Source organism: Uloborus diversus, chromosome 5 (assembly GCF_026930045.1).
Source record: "Uloborus diversus isolate 005 chromosome 5, Udiv.v.3.1, whole genome shotgun sequence".
Classification (NCBI taxonomy): domain Eukaryota; kingdom Metazoa; phylum Arthropoda; class Arachnida; order Araneae; family Uloboridae; genus Uloborus; species Uloborus diversus.
This window is the reverse complement of record NC_072735.1, coordinates 82,764,523-82,779,938: the sequence shown is the minus strand read 5'-3', so window position 1 is coordinate 82,779,938 and position 15,416 is coordinate 82,764,523. Positions and strand designations below refer to the sequence as shown.

The window sequence follows — 15,416 nt, the reverse complement described above, 5'->3', positions numbered from 1 at the left end:
CACTTAAAAGCTTCAGATTCAGAAGTGCCTCGCGCATTTTGTCATACTTATAATCTAGTGCACACTAAAAGACTTGAACTCCAAGTCCTGGTGAACATTAATGTTAGTTGGAAAAACCATTCAGAACTGTGACAGAAAACTCATACTAGATTTATCTCCTCTTATGCTGTCCTTCTGAAAAAATCTGCTACCACGTTGGCAGAGGTGCAGATCGTGCCCGACGTGGGGGTGGATCCCCCCCGGGAATCTTGGGAAATGTTGATGGCCCAGTTGCAGCACCCCCCTGAACTACTAAGGAAGGGGGCGAAAGGGCTCCCGACAGAAGGAGAAGGGATGAGTCCCTTCTCGCCCACACAAGCTATCGCCCCGAAAACAGGAATCTCAAGGAGTCAGTTCTCTTTACCTTATGATTCAGAGGTATTTATCAGAATTCATTTTTGCGATTCAGTCTGATACGCGCAATGCCTCTTTAAAACCAGGTCATATTTCTTTTTTTGAATGTTAATTTCATATGTTAACTAAGATGGGTTCTTGTTTACATTTATTGCCATTTCTAATTCTGAGTAATAATGGTTTAGATTTAAAAATTTCAAATAATTCCTCGCTAGTTTTGAAATGCAAGCATACTTTATTACGAGTACCTTATTTTACTCATTTCTCTATTGTTATATCTTTAAAAAACTAAATAGTTTTCTTATGAGTGCTTAGTCTCTATTTTTTAACTTTATCCCAAAAATCCTATTTCACCCGTATTTGATTCCGCTTGCTTTGTACAATGTCAGTTACTCAACTATGTATTTTGTGTGAGCAATTAAATACTGATATCGGCAGACAGTTACATTTTTAAATGAGTGTTTATAATATAAAATAAACTTTTTTATATTTTGTTAATTAATGATTAAAAATATCAGTTGTTCTTAACAGTAAAGGTACTAGGAGGGTGCTTTAAGCCATGGGTTTTCAACCACTGGTCCCGTGGACAAGCACCGGTCCCCCGCCAGTCATTTGAGCGGGGGCGGAGGGATTTTTCTCCCTGGACTTTTTGATATTAATATATTTTAATATATTTGCATGTAAATGGGCGTGATTTCTGCTGTTTTCGGTATAATTTACATTGAATATGTACTATTTTACATACCCATCGTCCTCTCCCCCTCCCCCCTTGTAAGAACTCGAAAGGATGGGAATGATCGGGCCGTGAATTAATTTGAAAAGTCTCAGGAACTTTTAACCTATGTCTTTTTTTTTTTTTTTTTTTTTTTTTTAAGTCTAGGTTCAAAAAAAAAATAATAATAATACGACACTTTATGTTAATTTGATATTTTTTCTAAATTTTCTTCGTTTTCTCTCAAAGGTTTATTTACTTATGTGTAATAATTACTTACTTATCTTAGCATTTAAATATTACTTTCTCAATCCATTTGTACAAATGAGACATTTTTACGCATAAAATTTCCCTTTATTCCCTTTTATTTGTCATGTATTTGAATATTAGCAATGTATCATAATTCGAATATCAATTTTATAAAAAAGTTTTCTTGAATTTAAAAAATAATAATTCGTACGTTTTATGGATTGAGCATGCTGAAAGCATATCATACATTAAAGAAAATATTGTATAGTATTTAAAATATTATTAGTTATTTTATGTAACAGTTCTTCGTTGTTTAATGATTTAAAAAAAAAGTTATATTTTCAATTTTTAACCGGTCGCTTTTTTTTTTTTTTTTTTTCAAACACAAAATCAGTGCTTGAAAATAAAATAAGAAATAACAATGTTTGACTGCATAAAATTGCATATACGTGTTTCGGGGCTACAAGGAACCCCTTTTTCAATGCAAAAAAAGTGACCTTATGGATGAAAATGGGTTTGACAAGGATGTCTTTAAGGATTGGACAAAGATGTCTTTAAGTACTTTGATAAACATATAAGCTTAAGAATCCATGAGCTCACTTGTTTTGCCCTGAAAATGGGGCTTTTTGTAACCCCGAAATACGTACTGCAGTAGTCTGCAATTCTGTGCATTAAACATTGTTATTTTTTAATCTAAATAATTTTTATTTTGAACGTAATGTAGCCTTTCCACATTGAAGTTTCAAAGTGTGCTATTTTGTTTATTTTTTCAACATACGAAAACTGATCAACTACTACTGCTTTAAAATGTTTTCAAGTTGGAATTCTCAACCACAAGTCCGATGGAGCGCCTCTACTCCGCTAACCGGTTTTATGAAATTTTTACCTGCTACCATTTAAACGTTTTTCTTATTCAAAAAACAATAATATGTTATGAGATAGTTTTTTATTTAATTTTGTGATTTCTTTTCACAACTTTCTGTGATTATTTTCAAAGTTTTATTTACTTATATTGTTTACCTTTGCAGTTTATATTATTGTTAATGAATCATAACTAAAGTATTGCAAATAACTTATGCAACAGTTCTCGATTACTATTTTTTTTTTATTTATTTATTTTTATTTTATTTTTCTTTTTTTTAAGTGGGGGGGGGGAATTTCACCGGTTCGCAAAATGTTTTCCAAATTTTTCATGGTCTACAAATCGAAAGGGGTTGAGAATCTCTGCTATAAAATATCTCTGGTATTTGCATAAATGCATCCGCAAAAGAATAAATACCTTAATTGCACGTTTTTTTTAGCGAAAATGTTATATATATTAAACTTTTAAATGTTTCCAGCAAATACATTTTTTAATTCTTGGATTTTTTAAAATGAACTTTTTCCTTTTCACTTTAGTATTTTGCTTGCTTGTTAATCTTGTTTAAACAAGTTTGAGTACACAAATAACCGAATGAACTTATTGAAATCAGTTTGTTTTAAAACATTTATTCAACAGCACGATGCTTTTAATTAGTTGTTTATTTTATATTTAATAACAATTTCTTATTCCTAATAATATTTATTATTCCTTCAAATGTTACTGCAAGTAAAATAATAACTTAATAAATTACGACTGATATGTAAACAACTTGGGGACTAAATGAGAATATTAGCTAAGTTTAAAGATTAATAAATGGTTTTGATAAAAAGTACCAATCCATAAAACGTACGAATGACGGAAAATATTTTGAAGTAACAATAAATTAGGGGGAACGGAAAGTAATCAAAGTTTTTTTTTATTATTATTTCAAAAAAAAAAAAAAAAAAAAAAACATTTTCAAAAATTTTATTTGAAATTAAATTAATCGGTTTTTGAGCAAAATCTCTGGACAGCGGAAACATTTTCAAGACTTTTTGTCACGTAGAGAACGGAATGAAAGGAAATCAGATGGTGCAATGTCAGATGAGTACGGTGGGTGAAGCAGCCAAGCAATGTGATCCTGCATTATCATATTTCAGGATCACTCCTTTTCTGCTGATAATAGTGGAAATATTCTCACCACATTGCACCACCTGATTTTCCTTTCTTCTGATAGCTAAAATACTTTCTATGAGAAAAATATTTGAAAATTTGACTTGCATTGAAGATGCCATTTCCAGATATTTTGCTCAAAAAAGCAATTGAATTTATCGATCCGGAACTGAAAATTTGCATACTAGATGGCAAGTTTTAAATACGTCAAGAGATAACATGAAGTATTTTAATGTATAATTTCGGTTAGTTACAATTTATTAACTTAGTTTCCACGGTAACTAATGCTAGCAATTCAAATTTTTAAGTGCATTTTATTGCAAATTCATTAAAATAACCTTGGTACATGCTTTTCAATTTGTTTAAGTACGTGCCTGCAAACCTTCGCCTCAATAGTTTTTCGCTATAAAATTAGGATAAAAGCTCAAAAAAAGCTGGTTGTGTATAATGGGCTGATTGTATTTTACAAACTGAAATCGCTAACGTTGTCTGAATTGATACGTATTTTATTGATTTATTTATTTTATTTATTTACTTATTTTTTCGTTTAATTTTTTTCCTTGAGGGGGGGGGGGGTATAACTGCTGGTAGGAGAACATATTGAAACGCTGAAATTTAATTCAAAAAACTGAAGGAACTTTGAAAGAGTTATCAAATACTTAATGCTAAGCGATTTAATTAATAAAAAAATTAGAAATGATTTCATATATTATATATCTGAAAATGTAAAAATTGCACATATATTTGCATAACATAGCGGTTGAAAAATGAAATGCACTCAAGAAGTTTTTTGACGGTCAAAAAGTGACCGTGTTAAGGTTTCTCAACTGATACGTATGCATATACATAGTTACTTACGTAACTGTACTCAGAAATGTAACCTCAAATCTCACGAAACTTACGCTGTATTTGACGAGACGGCTGTTGAAAAATGCCTCGATTAAACTTTTCGTCAAACTGAGTGAACTTTTCGTCTAATTAACGAAAATGTCACGAAGTTTGTGTAAAAGCTTCTGATCCAGTGAGCGTCGTATGATGGAATTTGCCCGACCGATTAAAGAATCCTTGAAGGTGAACAATGAAGTAAAGAGAATGTGTAGTAACCGCAGTATCGCACTGTAGGAGGAATTTTAAAAGCACGTGATTTTTGGGTTTCAAACATGGAAGCATTTTGACAGGGCCAACTTGTAGGTGGTCATCATGATCCCTAATGCTGAAAGACGATAACTGACTTAAACATCTGGAGATTGCGTCACCAGTCCACTTCCACAATTTGAACATCAGGCTGAAGAAGAGGAAAAATTTGTTTAATCTCCTCTAGTCATTATAAACAGCTTAGTGACAGACAACAGAACTTTCAGATCCCCAGAATTAATTGTGACGTTCTCCTTGTATACTCAATATTTTTTGCCTAAAACTAGATTAATAGAATGCATCTCCCGACTTGACGTCGTATGTTTTCTTTATTTTTATAAGAATATTAATATATTCATTTCTGTTGTAATAATACATTGCTCTGGGAACATTTTGTTTGATTGTCCCGTGACAGAATGTCACGTTATTATATGTCTGCTCTAAGGACGTAAGATATCAACATTTTAGTTTTTTTTTTTTTTTTTTTTTTTTCAACATGTATCTTTAATAGATAATAGACAAAGTACCAGATATGATTTACTAAACTTTTAAGATTTACGAAATCTAGAGTTGAGATGATTCCGATAATTAACTGTCCGACGGTACGAACAATGATACGAGCTTAGCAATTTTGTGCTTTGGTTTCATTAAGTTAAGTACAGTTCCTAAAACCTGATGATTCAAGCAGAAAATTGCAATACATTTTTTTAATGTATTGGAAGACATGTATTCTCTTTTGAAGGTATTTGTGAGAATTATCTAATTTGAACAAAATATATAAGATACTACTATATTTAGTTTATAAATCGAAATATTTTCCTCAAAAATTTCACTCGAACCAAATGTTTAAAAAAAAAACTGTAAAAAAATTGCCTGCACGTCATATTTACAAAAAATAAACAAATCACCTTTGTTGATTTTATTTTATTTTATTATTTTTTTAACGAATATTTTTCTGCAAGAGCTAAACAAAATACATGTTAAATCAATTTAAGATTTTATTTTTACAATTAGTTAATTTTATTCAAAACTCCAATAATTTTTCGGAATGTTTTCTCTAACACTTAAAACAATTATTTACATATATAAAATCTTTTTTACATTTTCTCTTTATAATACTAAATTTCATTCAGAATCTCAGTTAATTTTCAAAAAACTTTCTGTAAGAGATAAGTAAAATTAAAAAAAAAAAATCGTTCATAAATTTTCTTTTCAAATTTGTTTAATTTTATTTAAGCTCAGTTAATTTGCGAAAAATTTTCTGCAACAGCGAAACGGAATAAATCTTAAATCATTTTTATTTTTTTATTTCAAACATTTATTTAAGGTTATATCTTTATTGTGTCATTTACTTTAATCGCATTTCCTCCAATAATCTCAAATTGCTGACACTACTTAGCGATCATTGTGAAGCAGTAGAACCTCTGGCTAGAATCCGTTGTAATTTGATAAACGACAGAGTCTAATGCACAAACATATCGCAAATTTTAAGAAACATTAGCATTGAGAAGACAGTGGATGACATTTGTTTATTGATCGAATGATCGAAACCTCTATTAACCCATTCAGCAATCTTTCTAATCCTGCAGCTGATGCAGAAATATCCCCCCAAACCACTTCAGCGTGCCATTCCAAATATTATTAGCGCGGGCTTAGGCAAGAGGGAGACTTGCCAAAGAGGAAATAATGCATTTTATTATTTTTACATTCCGCGCGTCACCTTAATAGTTTTGAACTCGGCATTTTGGAAACTTTTGAGGCTTTATGGAAAGCCTCCTCCACCTGATTATATCTCCTGGTGGGGTTTTTATCTCCGCTCCATTGAGCGCGTGCGCATCAAAGTCGCTGAAGCGACTTTTTGATGTGCAGCTTCCACAAGAGACGGGGAAACTATTTGATTTGCTGAGATAATGTTTATGCATCGGGTTTTTGCTTCTTTGTCTTGTGCCGTAGCTGAGAGCATCGAAAACTTCTTTGCACTTCTGAGGGTCTCTTTGATAAAAGAAGGATCGCTTGCCAGCCGAAACAATTAAAAGTTACACGTCCCTCGTAACTGCTGACTGGATGTATCCCCTGGCAGATTCGATAAAACTTGTTTTGAATACATCGATCTCGCCAAAATGGGAGTTTTGCAAAGTATCGGAAAGTATGACTCTGTAATGAAATATAAATATTTATCAGGAAGAGATGACTACGTTATTATTTCATGGCTAGAGGGATCTTTAAAGGCAGTGGTGGACAACAGGCAGTTGACTATTGGGTAAAAATTTTTAGACAACGGTGACTGAAATGAAGATTAGAATCATTCGTTTTTTTAAAAAAATAAAGAAAATCTTCTGAAGGTTTATTGAGAAATAGTAAAATTAAAAATTCGTGGATAGAGTGATCTTTTAACGCAGTGGGGTGGACGATTGGCAGGTCGTTTTGTGTCAAATATTTTAGACTATTTTGTGGCTAAAATGGAAATTAAAAGCATTCGAATTTTTTACAAGAGATCTGAAGTTTTAATCAAAATTAGTTCTAATACCAATTAAACTGATAAAAACAAGTGTTCTACATCTGATGTAAAGCATGTAATAGAGAGTGTAAAAAAAATTCAGAAAATTAAATGAGCATAGACATTCTTATTTTAGATCTGCTCCCACTTATGTCAATCAATCTTGTAAAACTAAAACTAAAGCACTGCTTCATTCAGCAATTTTGACATTATAAAATACATTACAATTAATAATTTTTGAACGAACACATTTCATTATAAACTGTTGTTAAAACAGATGAAATTTAAAACTTCTTCTGATAATCAGGGGTGATGGTGCAGACTGTGCCATTGAAATTTATAGAGGGGCTGTTTTGAGGGGTATTTTTCTCTTCTGGGAGGGGCTCTTTTCAGGGGGGAAGAGTCTTTACGATATTTAGGGTGGTACGTCTTTGCTCTTAGGGGGGGGGGGCACTTCTTAGCCAATTCACGCTTTAAAGCATTTTTATTAAAATAATACCGTTGAGAACAAATATCGGCTTTTTTAATTGAGAAAAATATCTTTAGCTATGTAAGGTTTTCTGTACAATGTCATATAATGCGATAGGAATGTCATCGGAATCATTTCCATGAGATTTTCTCTTAATAAATAAGATCATATCTAAAACTGCACAGTTGTAGATGAGATTGTTGAGATTAAAGAATGCCAAGTGGAAAAGTTTACATATCGACAAAAGTGGAAGGGATTTCTGGCAAGAGGTTCCAGAATGATTGCAAGAACGTCGCTTTTCCAAATGAACATGCTTAAGGTGTCATTTTGACCTCAAGCTTTTTTTTTTCGTTAACTGCTTTTTTACATTTTATTAAATGATTTAATCCTTTCTAGACGTTTCCTAAATCAATGTGCTGCGCATAATATAGTTTTCAAGATAAGAGTATTGAAAAAAAAACTAACTAAAGGGTTAATTCTCGAAATATAAGAGGTCGGAAGTAAGAACGACCGTTGTAAAAAAAAACAAGATTTAAAGGGGTTCAAGGCAATCCACTGGTGGCCGGAATTTTTCCCACGCCGTTGCAAAACGATAAAATTTGGCTACCAACTCACGAAGCGCTGGAATTGTGCGGAAGCGCCACGTGCATAAATCGAACGGAGAGTGAAAATTAAAAGGAACGCACATCCGGTGTCGTTTTGTACAACGGACACCTTTCTAAACGCTCTATCCACAATTCCGAGTGAAGAGGTTTGCGTGCCACGAACACTTCATTTTCAAGTTTTTTGCTTTGCTTAATTTCGTAAACATGTTTCTCCTTCACTGATAGTTCAGAGCTTTAACAGACGAGGAAATGTGAGGGTTTTTTTTTTCTTTCCCTTGGTAATTTTTTTGTTCTTGAAGGTAATAATGTGAAAAGAAATAAATATTTGGACAAAAGTTTAAAACACAAATGATATAAGATCAACAGATTATGAGTCAGAGCTTGACTTTTAAGAGAAATAGAGGCCTGAAAGTCAACTGCTCTTTCTTTCCTTTAGGAGGAAGTAACCAATATGCATAAACATTTTTCGTTATATGTTTTAATATTCAGATGCATTGAAATTTGATAAATATATAAATAAGAAATATTATTTATAAGTTTATTTCAAATGTGTATAAATAAAAAAGCTTTTTTTCCTAATGAATGCGGGTGAAGCTAAGCACTATCTCTCGTGCTGTAGTTGGGGGGAAATATTTCACATGACTTTTATTGGGTAGACATAATAGCTGACAAATTTGGCGAAAAAAGCCAACTTAGATTACTTAACCAGCTTTAATTAAAAAAGCAGACATTTATTTATTTACAGATTTATTTATTTCTAGTAAAGGTGGTTTGAAACCAATTTAGTTTAAATTTGCATATTTTTTTTATAATAACAAGCCAAATATTTCGAGGAACCTCCCTCTCCCTTCCTCTAACTGTAGCACTGCTCTCTCACAAAAATTACAGGATCTGTTCCAACCTGACTTTACCTTCTACACTTTTCCGAACTTTTTAAATGCCGATCTTTCAAAAACCAGTATAAACTTCGACACCAATGCAATTTCAATCAATTAAAAGATAACTGCAGGAAACAACCTCAAAAACTCCTCCCTAACGCTTAGGTTGAAATAATTAGACTTTTTTTTATGAACCATGAATACGAATCACAATTACATATAACCTGTTTTACTGTTATGCACAAGGAAGTCTTGCGCAGGGCTGCGGAGTCGTGGTGGTGGAGTCTAAATCGGACTGAATTTGGGGTAAAAGAGTCGGGAGTCGAAGGTTTAAAATTCCAAGAGTCGGAGTCGGTCATTTTCCTTCAAAGTCTGAAACTCTGCCTATTCTTGCGCAGTCAGACAGATTTTACTTTAAGAGGAGTCGAAGTCGGAGCCGGAAACTTTTCCATCCGACTTTGCAGCCCTAGTCTTGGGTAATTTCACCATAACTACACAAGTTTTCTCATCTTTAGTATAAAGGCATGCTCATGAAAGTATGGACATCACAGTAAAAAAAGAACTTTATTTTATTAATATTTTCTTTCTTTCATATGAGGTAAAAAAGACTATTTTTATAAAACTACGGAGAAAAAGTTATTAACACATTTTTTGTAAGTTTTATAGGCTAATTTTGACCACACTAATTAGTGTCCATGTGTCGTTGTATAAGCGGTTCTAAAAGTTAATCTTTTTTTTTTTTCACTTAGGAAATTCAGTGTTATGTCTACAATTTCAGTTTTTATTGAAATTTAGTAGGAAGTATATCATAGGAAAGATAAGAATCATAGGAAGAAATTAGACCAACAAAGAAACTGTTATGATTGTCTTGTAACAATTGTTTTTAAATTAAGCCTCATACTCTAATGTTACATCAGTCACAAAATTGTATAAAGTTTGCATTGCTTAAACAAAAACAAATCCAAGATTATAAAAAGTAGTATTCTCCTCATTTATGATGTTATCTTTAATATTAATCCCTTAAATATTTAGAAATAGTTGAACTTAATTATTTAAAACTAATTTAAAATATTTAACATCAGTCACATTTCTCTTTTCGTGAATAAACTTCAAACAAATTGAACAAAAGGCGTTGACTGATGTAGAAAGGCAAAAAAGGAAACGAGATAAATTAAGAAATAAAGGAAAACATGAAAATTAGAAGAAGTACCGTACAATGGTCCAACTAGGGCCACGTTTCGATGTTTCCAATAAAAATTCCATGTAGTACATCTTTGATTTAGAAACTTGAGGACTTTAGCAATGGTAGCTATACATCTTGTCTTTCGAATGGAATGTTTAAAAAAATCTAAGTTGGAAAGAAGAGGAAGGGGAATTTTTTCCCCGTGGGCCCATAGTTCTACCCCTACGGGGTACAACTATGGGCCACCTCATCTTAATCTAGTAAACACATTGAAAAATTGATCTGGCCTATCGTTGTCTGAGTCTACACGTTGTCCTCTGTGTGAAACTGTATAAAGAATTTTTTAGTCCATTATTTACCTTTAAAAAAAAAAAAAATTAGACTTAATAATCACTTGTTGTCTCGAGTGATCAATAAAGTTCAACATGGTAAATGTAGGTAATGTTCTTTATTATCTGCCTAGGTTTTGACATAAAACATTTGAAAATTAGAAAAATCTCACCAACTAAAGGCTAGGTACTTATACTTAGATTTCAGAAAATACGTGCGTCTGACGAATTTTAAACGAGACCAAAAAAAAAAAAATTTTAAACTGAAATGCTAAATCACATTTCTTTTTTTTTTAATCTCATCAAAATAAATAATTTTTAAAGATTATCTCAATTTGTATTTGGTCCGGATTTCAGTCAGTACCTTCTTCAAAAACTCCTATGAGTAGGAGTGATAGGCGACCCCCACGCTTTCCTCCGGCTTTTTTTTTTTTTTTTTTTTTTGGCATTATTTACAATAAATAACACAAAATATGACGAAAACATCCCTACGGAGAATAAAATAAAGCTCCAAGTTACTAAAAACCGTGAAAAATGGGTGGCCCATTGTTGTACCCCAACCTTCCCATTTTCCATAAATGTGGAGAGCTTGTGAAAACTGTGAAACATTTTAAGTCAACAAGCGGCTTAATTCATAACTGAAAAATTATTAAAGCAAATCTGAACTTACCAGATCTTGGAAAACAGCATAAGTGGTCTTCCTAAAGGAGACTTTTGACTCTTCCACGAGTGAGTCGACTCCCGCACTAAGAACGACTAAGTTATCTAAGGTATCCAAAAACAATGGCAATCTCTGATAAAGCGTCTTTAACTACCTAAATGGTTACACTACCTGGTGTTTTTTTTTGGGGGGGGGGGAGCTCGTAAGTTCGAAAAAGAGGCCACTACAGAACAAAATAATCGCCATGGCAACCGTGGCCCACTGTTGCCCCCTTGGCACACTGTTTTACAGTAAAACAAAGTAAAAGCTTAAAAGAAAAAAAAATCAGCATGAAATTTGACAAACAGATACTCCTAGTTCTTCATGTTATACATTTGAATAAAAGTTCTACATCATCGATACAGAAATATTTCTAAATATCACAGCTTCATGCAAATTTCAGAGCTATCAACTTTTGACTTGCAGTCATATTATAAAGAGTTATATTTAAGTAATACTTTTTTTTAAATTCAGAAACTGTAGCAGGTGTTTAGCAACAACCTTTTTACTTCCTTTTACAAAAAAGGAAGTATTGTATTCACGAAAAAAATTTCACTCAAAAATCGACCTTAATTTCCATTTTGCTTGCCCCTAAATGAATGTTGATTTTTCTTTTTTTTCGACTCGACAACACGTGGATAAGTGCCAAAGAACGTATAGACACGCGAAATAACCATTTTGACGATTCCCGAGAAAAAAACAACGAGTTTTCTCTTGACGTCTGTCTGTACGTATGTACGTATGTGCGTACGTGCGTATGTGCGTATTTATGTCGCATAACTCAAGAACGGAATCTCCTAGAAAGTTGAAATTTGGTACGCCGACTCCTAATGGGGTCTAGTTTTGCACCTTCCTTTTTGGTTGCATTCGGATGCTCCAAAGGGGGTCTTTTGCCCCTTTTTGGGGGGAAATCATTGTTAATTTCGATGTAAACTCAAGTGGTGTTATAATTCGGCGGACACTTGGCAATGTATCGCCAGTCTTTTGGTCGCCAAGTTTTGTCGCTAACGTGGCGACAAATTTGGCGATTTTTTTTAAATTTATTTTTTTAAATTTATTTTTTTTTATCTGGTTTCAATTTGGCCACTGTTCGTGATATTTAGAGAGTAAAATATTGAATCACATTAAAACTGCCAATAATGAGAAAATGACATTAAATTGGAGTAAAAGGAAGTCATATGATGCACACATCAGCTCGTTTTTTTTTTTTTTCAGTAAAAGAGGGAATCACTTTCAGCAGAACATGTTACAAAATTGATGATTGCAACTGAAGAACGGGTTCTTGAGAAATATGACCAACAATTGCATCACGAGAAGTTAGATGCATTGAAATTGAAAACTAGGAGTATTTAGTAACTGTCGAGATTGAAGCAGTAAAACATTGGAAATAGCCTGTCAATATGGATGATATTTATTATTCACATGAAAAAGGAATGAAATATTTAGCGCACTAGATGTAGCAAATCCAAGAGGACATTTTATTTTATGAAATACATCAAAAATATAACTTTTAAAACTTTATAAAGGTACTTTTCTTGTAATTTAAATACAATTTTATAATTTTAAACAAAGCATATGCTAATTTTTAGTTCTGCTTCATTTTAGGATGATGGTAGCAAGAACATAATTAAAATATGAGAGTGAAAATTAAAAATAAAGAAATTTCCTTTAATGACTGCAATTAACACGCCACGTTCTTAGAGAAAAACCGTATGATTTTTTTCTAAAAACAAAACAAAAAAGTCTATGCATTTAAACCAAAGAGAGAGAGAGAGGGAGAAAGAGAAACCTTTGTGTACAAAGGGACTACAAACAGAAGTTGAACATATATTAAGAGTTTACAAGAAGATAATGACAAGATATGCGCTTCCTAAATAGCGCTAAACGTTTTGCACCTGTCCAAATATTCTTTTTGATAGCGAGAAGAGATTTTTCCCAACCGTTTTGCTTTTGAAGGTTAAAGTTCTTAAAGTGTTAACCGTTAAAGCACCCATTGTTCCGATTCGAATGAATAGTTTATTCGGTGGTATAACAACAAGATAAGATTGTGTAATATGTAAATGAAGAGACCTACCATAGCAATGTTTCTTTTCGATGCATATTAATTGGTAAAGGTTAGAGAAATATTATTTATCATCAAAATGTTGCATAGTTATGGAAGTAAAATAATATTAAATTATCAAAATTAAATTATTTTTAACAAAACGGGAGAGCAAAATATTTTTTCAGTTAATCGTTTAGTTCTTCAGAGAAAACTTCGTATCATTTGTTAAAAATTCATTCCAAATAAAATTGGGAGAACTTTTCCTTTCTTCCAACTCTATTGAAGCTTAACTTGAGCCATTTATACGAAGCATTGCGATCATTTCAGTGCTAGTATTTATTATTGTAAGCGAATAGTGCAGCAATTTGTTTTTTTGGTTCTTAATTTACTTTAGCTTTTCGAACAGAAAACCCTTTTTTTTTTTCCCCTTGACACACGGCACTACTGCCACATATACTGATATTTGTCGATACCATTTCCATCACTGTATCTCCACCACAACTTGCACGACGTCCTCTCTAAATACGGGAGGTTAATATGCTGGAACATATATTAACCCTTACACCTGTTTAAGAAAGGATTGAATGGTTTAAAGTCGCCAATAGTTTATTTTTTAAGAGTAAGTAAAATGAATGAAGCTTTTTTTTTTCTTTTCCAATTTGTGAAACACCAACTATATTTAGATCATTTTTCTGCAATTCTTACTGCCAGAATCAATTTCGAAACATTTTTCAAAGGGTTTCTACTCTATTTAGACCTTTTTCTAGAGTTTAATTAAATTACATTAGTTTTGGTGAATTCCAGCGGTAATAGAAGGACAGTTTGAACAAAAAAAATCGACTTTTTTCTATCTGTGAGCATATCAAAATATATATTTTTAAAACTGATGCATAGACTTTTATACACATCATAGTAAGTTGCTAAAAAAGCCAAATCAGGAATTTTTCGCAAGTAACCTTTTTTTTAATGAAATTTAAAAAGCGGTAACGGAAGGACATTTTTGCGACATGATTTTCACGCAATCATGTTCTCGCCAAAAGTTTAGCCAAACTATGAAAGGAAAAATTCTATAAAAATTAGAGCACATACGGGAGTGTTCAATCATTACAATTTCACCTCTAGTTTTAAAAAATAATTATTTTAAGCATATAAATTATGCATTTGTTAAGGGTAACGGAAGCACAGTAACGAAAGGACAAGAAATCGAAAACAATTTAACTTGGTAAATTTCAACTTATGAACATTCAGCTAATACAGCAGTCTGAAACAATGACATATAATACCTGAGCCATCTGTTACAGTTCTGAATTCTTGAAATACTCAAAAATAGTATCAGAATCCATGGAACATTTAACTTCTTTGTCAGGGAACACAAAGATTCCACATTATTATGCATTCTCAAACAGGATATTTTTACTCCTTCATCTTCTATATGAAGTACCTGTCCAACATTGCCCTTTGTTAATGTCTTTCCTTTCCATTCAACTAACAAAACTTGTCCACATGTTATGAATCCTTTCACATATTCTCATCATTTAATGCTTTGGGTTCAGCTATATCTTCTTTTTAATATTATTTTTTTTCTGTTAGTCTGTTAACTGTCAGTCTGAAGTGAAAACTCCTTCGATTTGTTGAAATACTAACGTTATTCAATAACATAACTTGTTACAGGGCTCAAATAGTGCATATTTTGTGTGTCAGGATGAGAATATATTATATCCATCTTTTTGAAATTTGATCTTTGAATTCACTGATCTCTTGGCAGTATATTTAACGGTTGAACTAATGCTCTCAACAGTCCTTTCCTGTGACTTGTGTTAACAAATCGGAACGCAGTTTCAATATTGTATTGTTCCAATATAAATATCAAGTTTGTAAGCAATTGTTTCTGCTTAAATTGGCGTGTCATATAACAAACATGTCATACCAAAATTATTTTCACATGCTTAGGAACTTTTAAGTGTAGTTTTCATGATTTTTATCACATACAGTAGAATAATTAAAATCACAAAACATTTTTTTAAAAAAAATAAATAAAAGTTTATTTTTTAGATGAAAGCACCCATAATTTTTATACAAATATTACTAATACATTTTTTAAATGCGACTACTAACTTTAAACAATAGTTTGTTTTCCACTAGCATTATAAAATTTTACCCAGTATCAGCTTATAGATAAATGTCCTTCTGTTACCGTATTTTTTTGTCC

At 32.0% G+C, this 15,416-nt stretch overlaps 1 protein-coding gene across 1 annotated transcript in view; it reads left to right on the top strand.

Annotated features, from left to right (window-relative positions):
• Positions 1–255: 255 nt before the first annotated feature.
• The window catches only part of LOC129222486 (transcription factor AP-2-epsilon-like), an 85,136-nt gene continuing 69,975 nt past the window's right edge, over positions 256–15,416 (top strand). The window contains exon 1 of the mRNA XM_054857000.1: positions 256–417. Within this exon, the coding sequence (XP_054712975.1) occupies positions 256–417 (162 nt within the window). The remainder of the gene's footprint in view (positions 418–15,416) is intronic.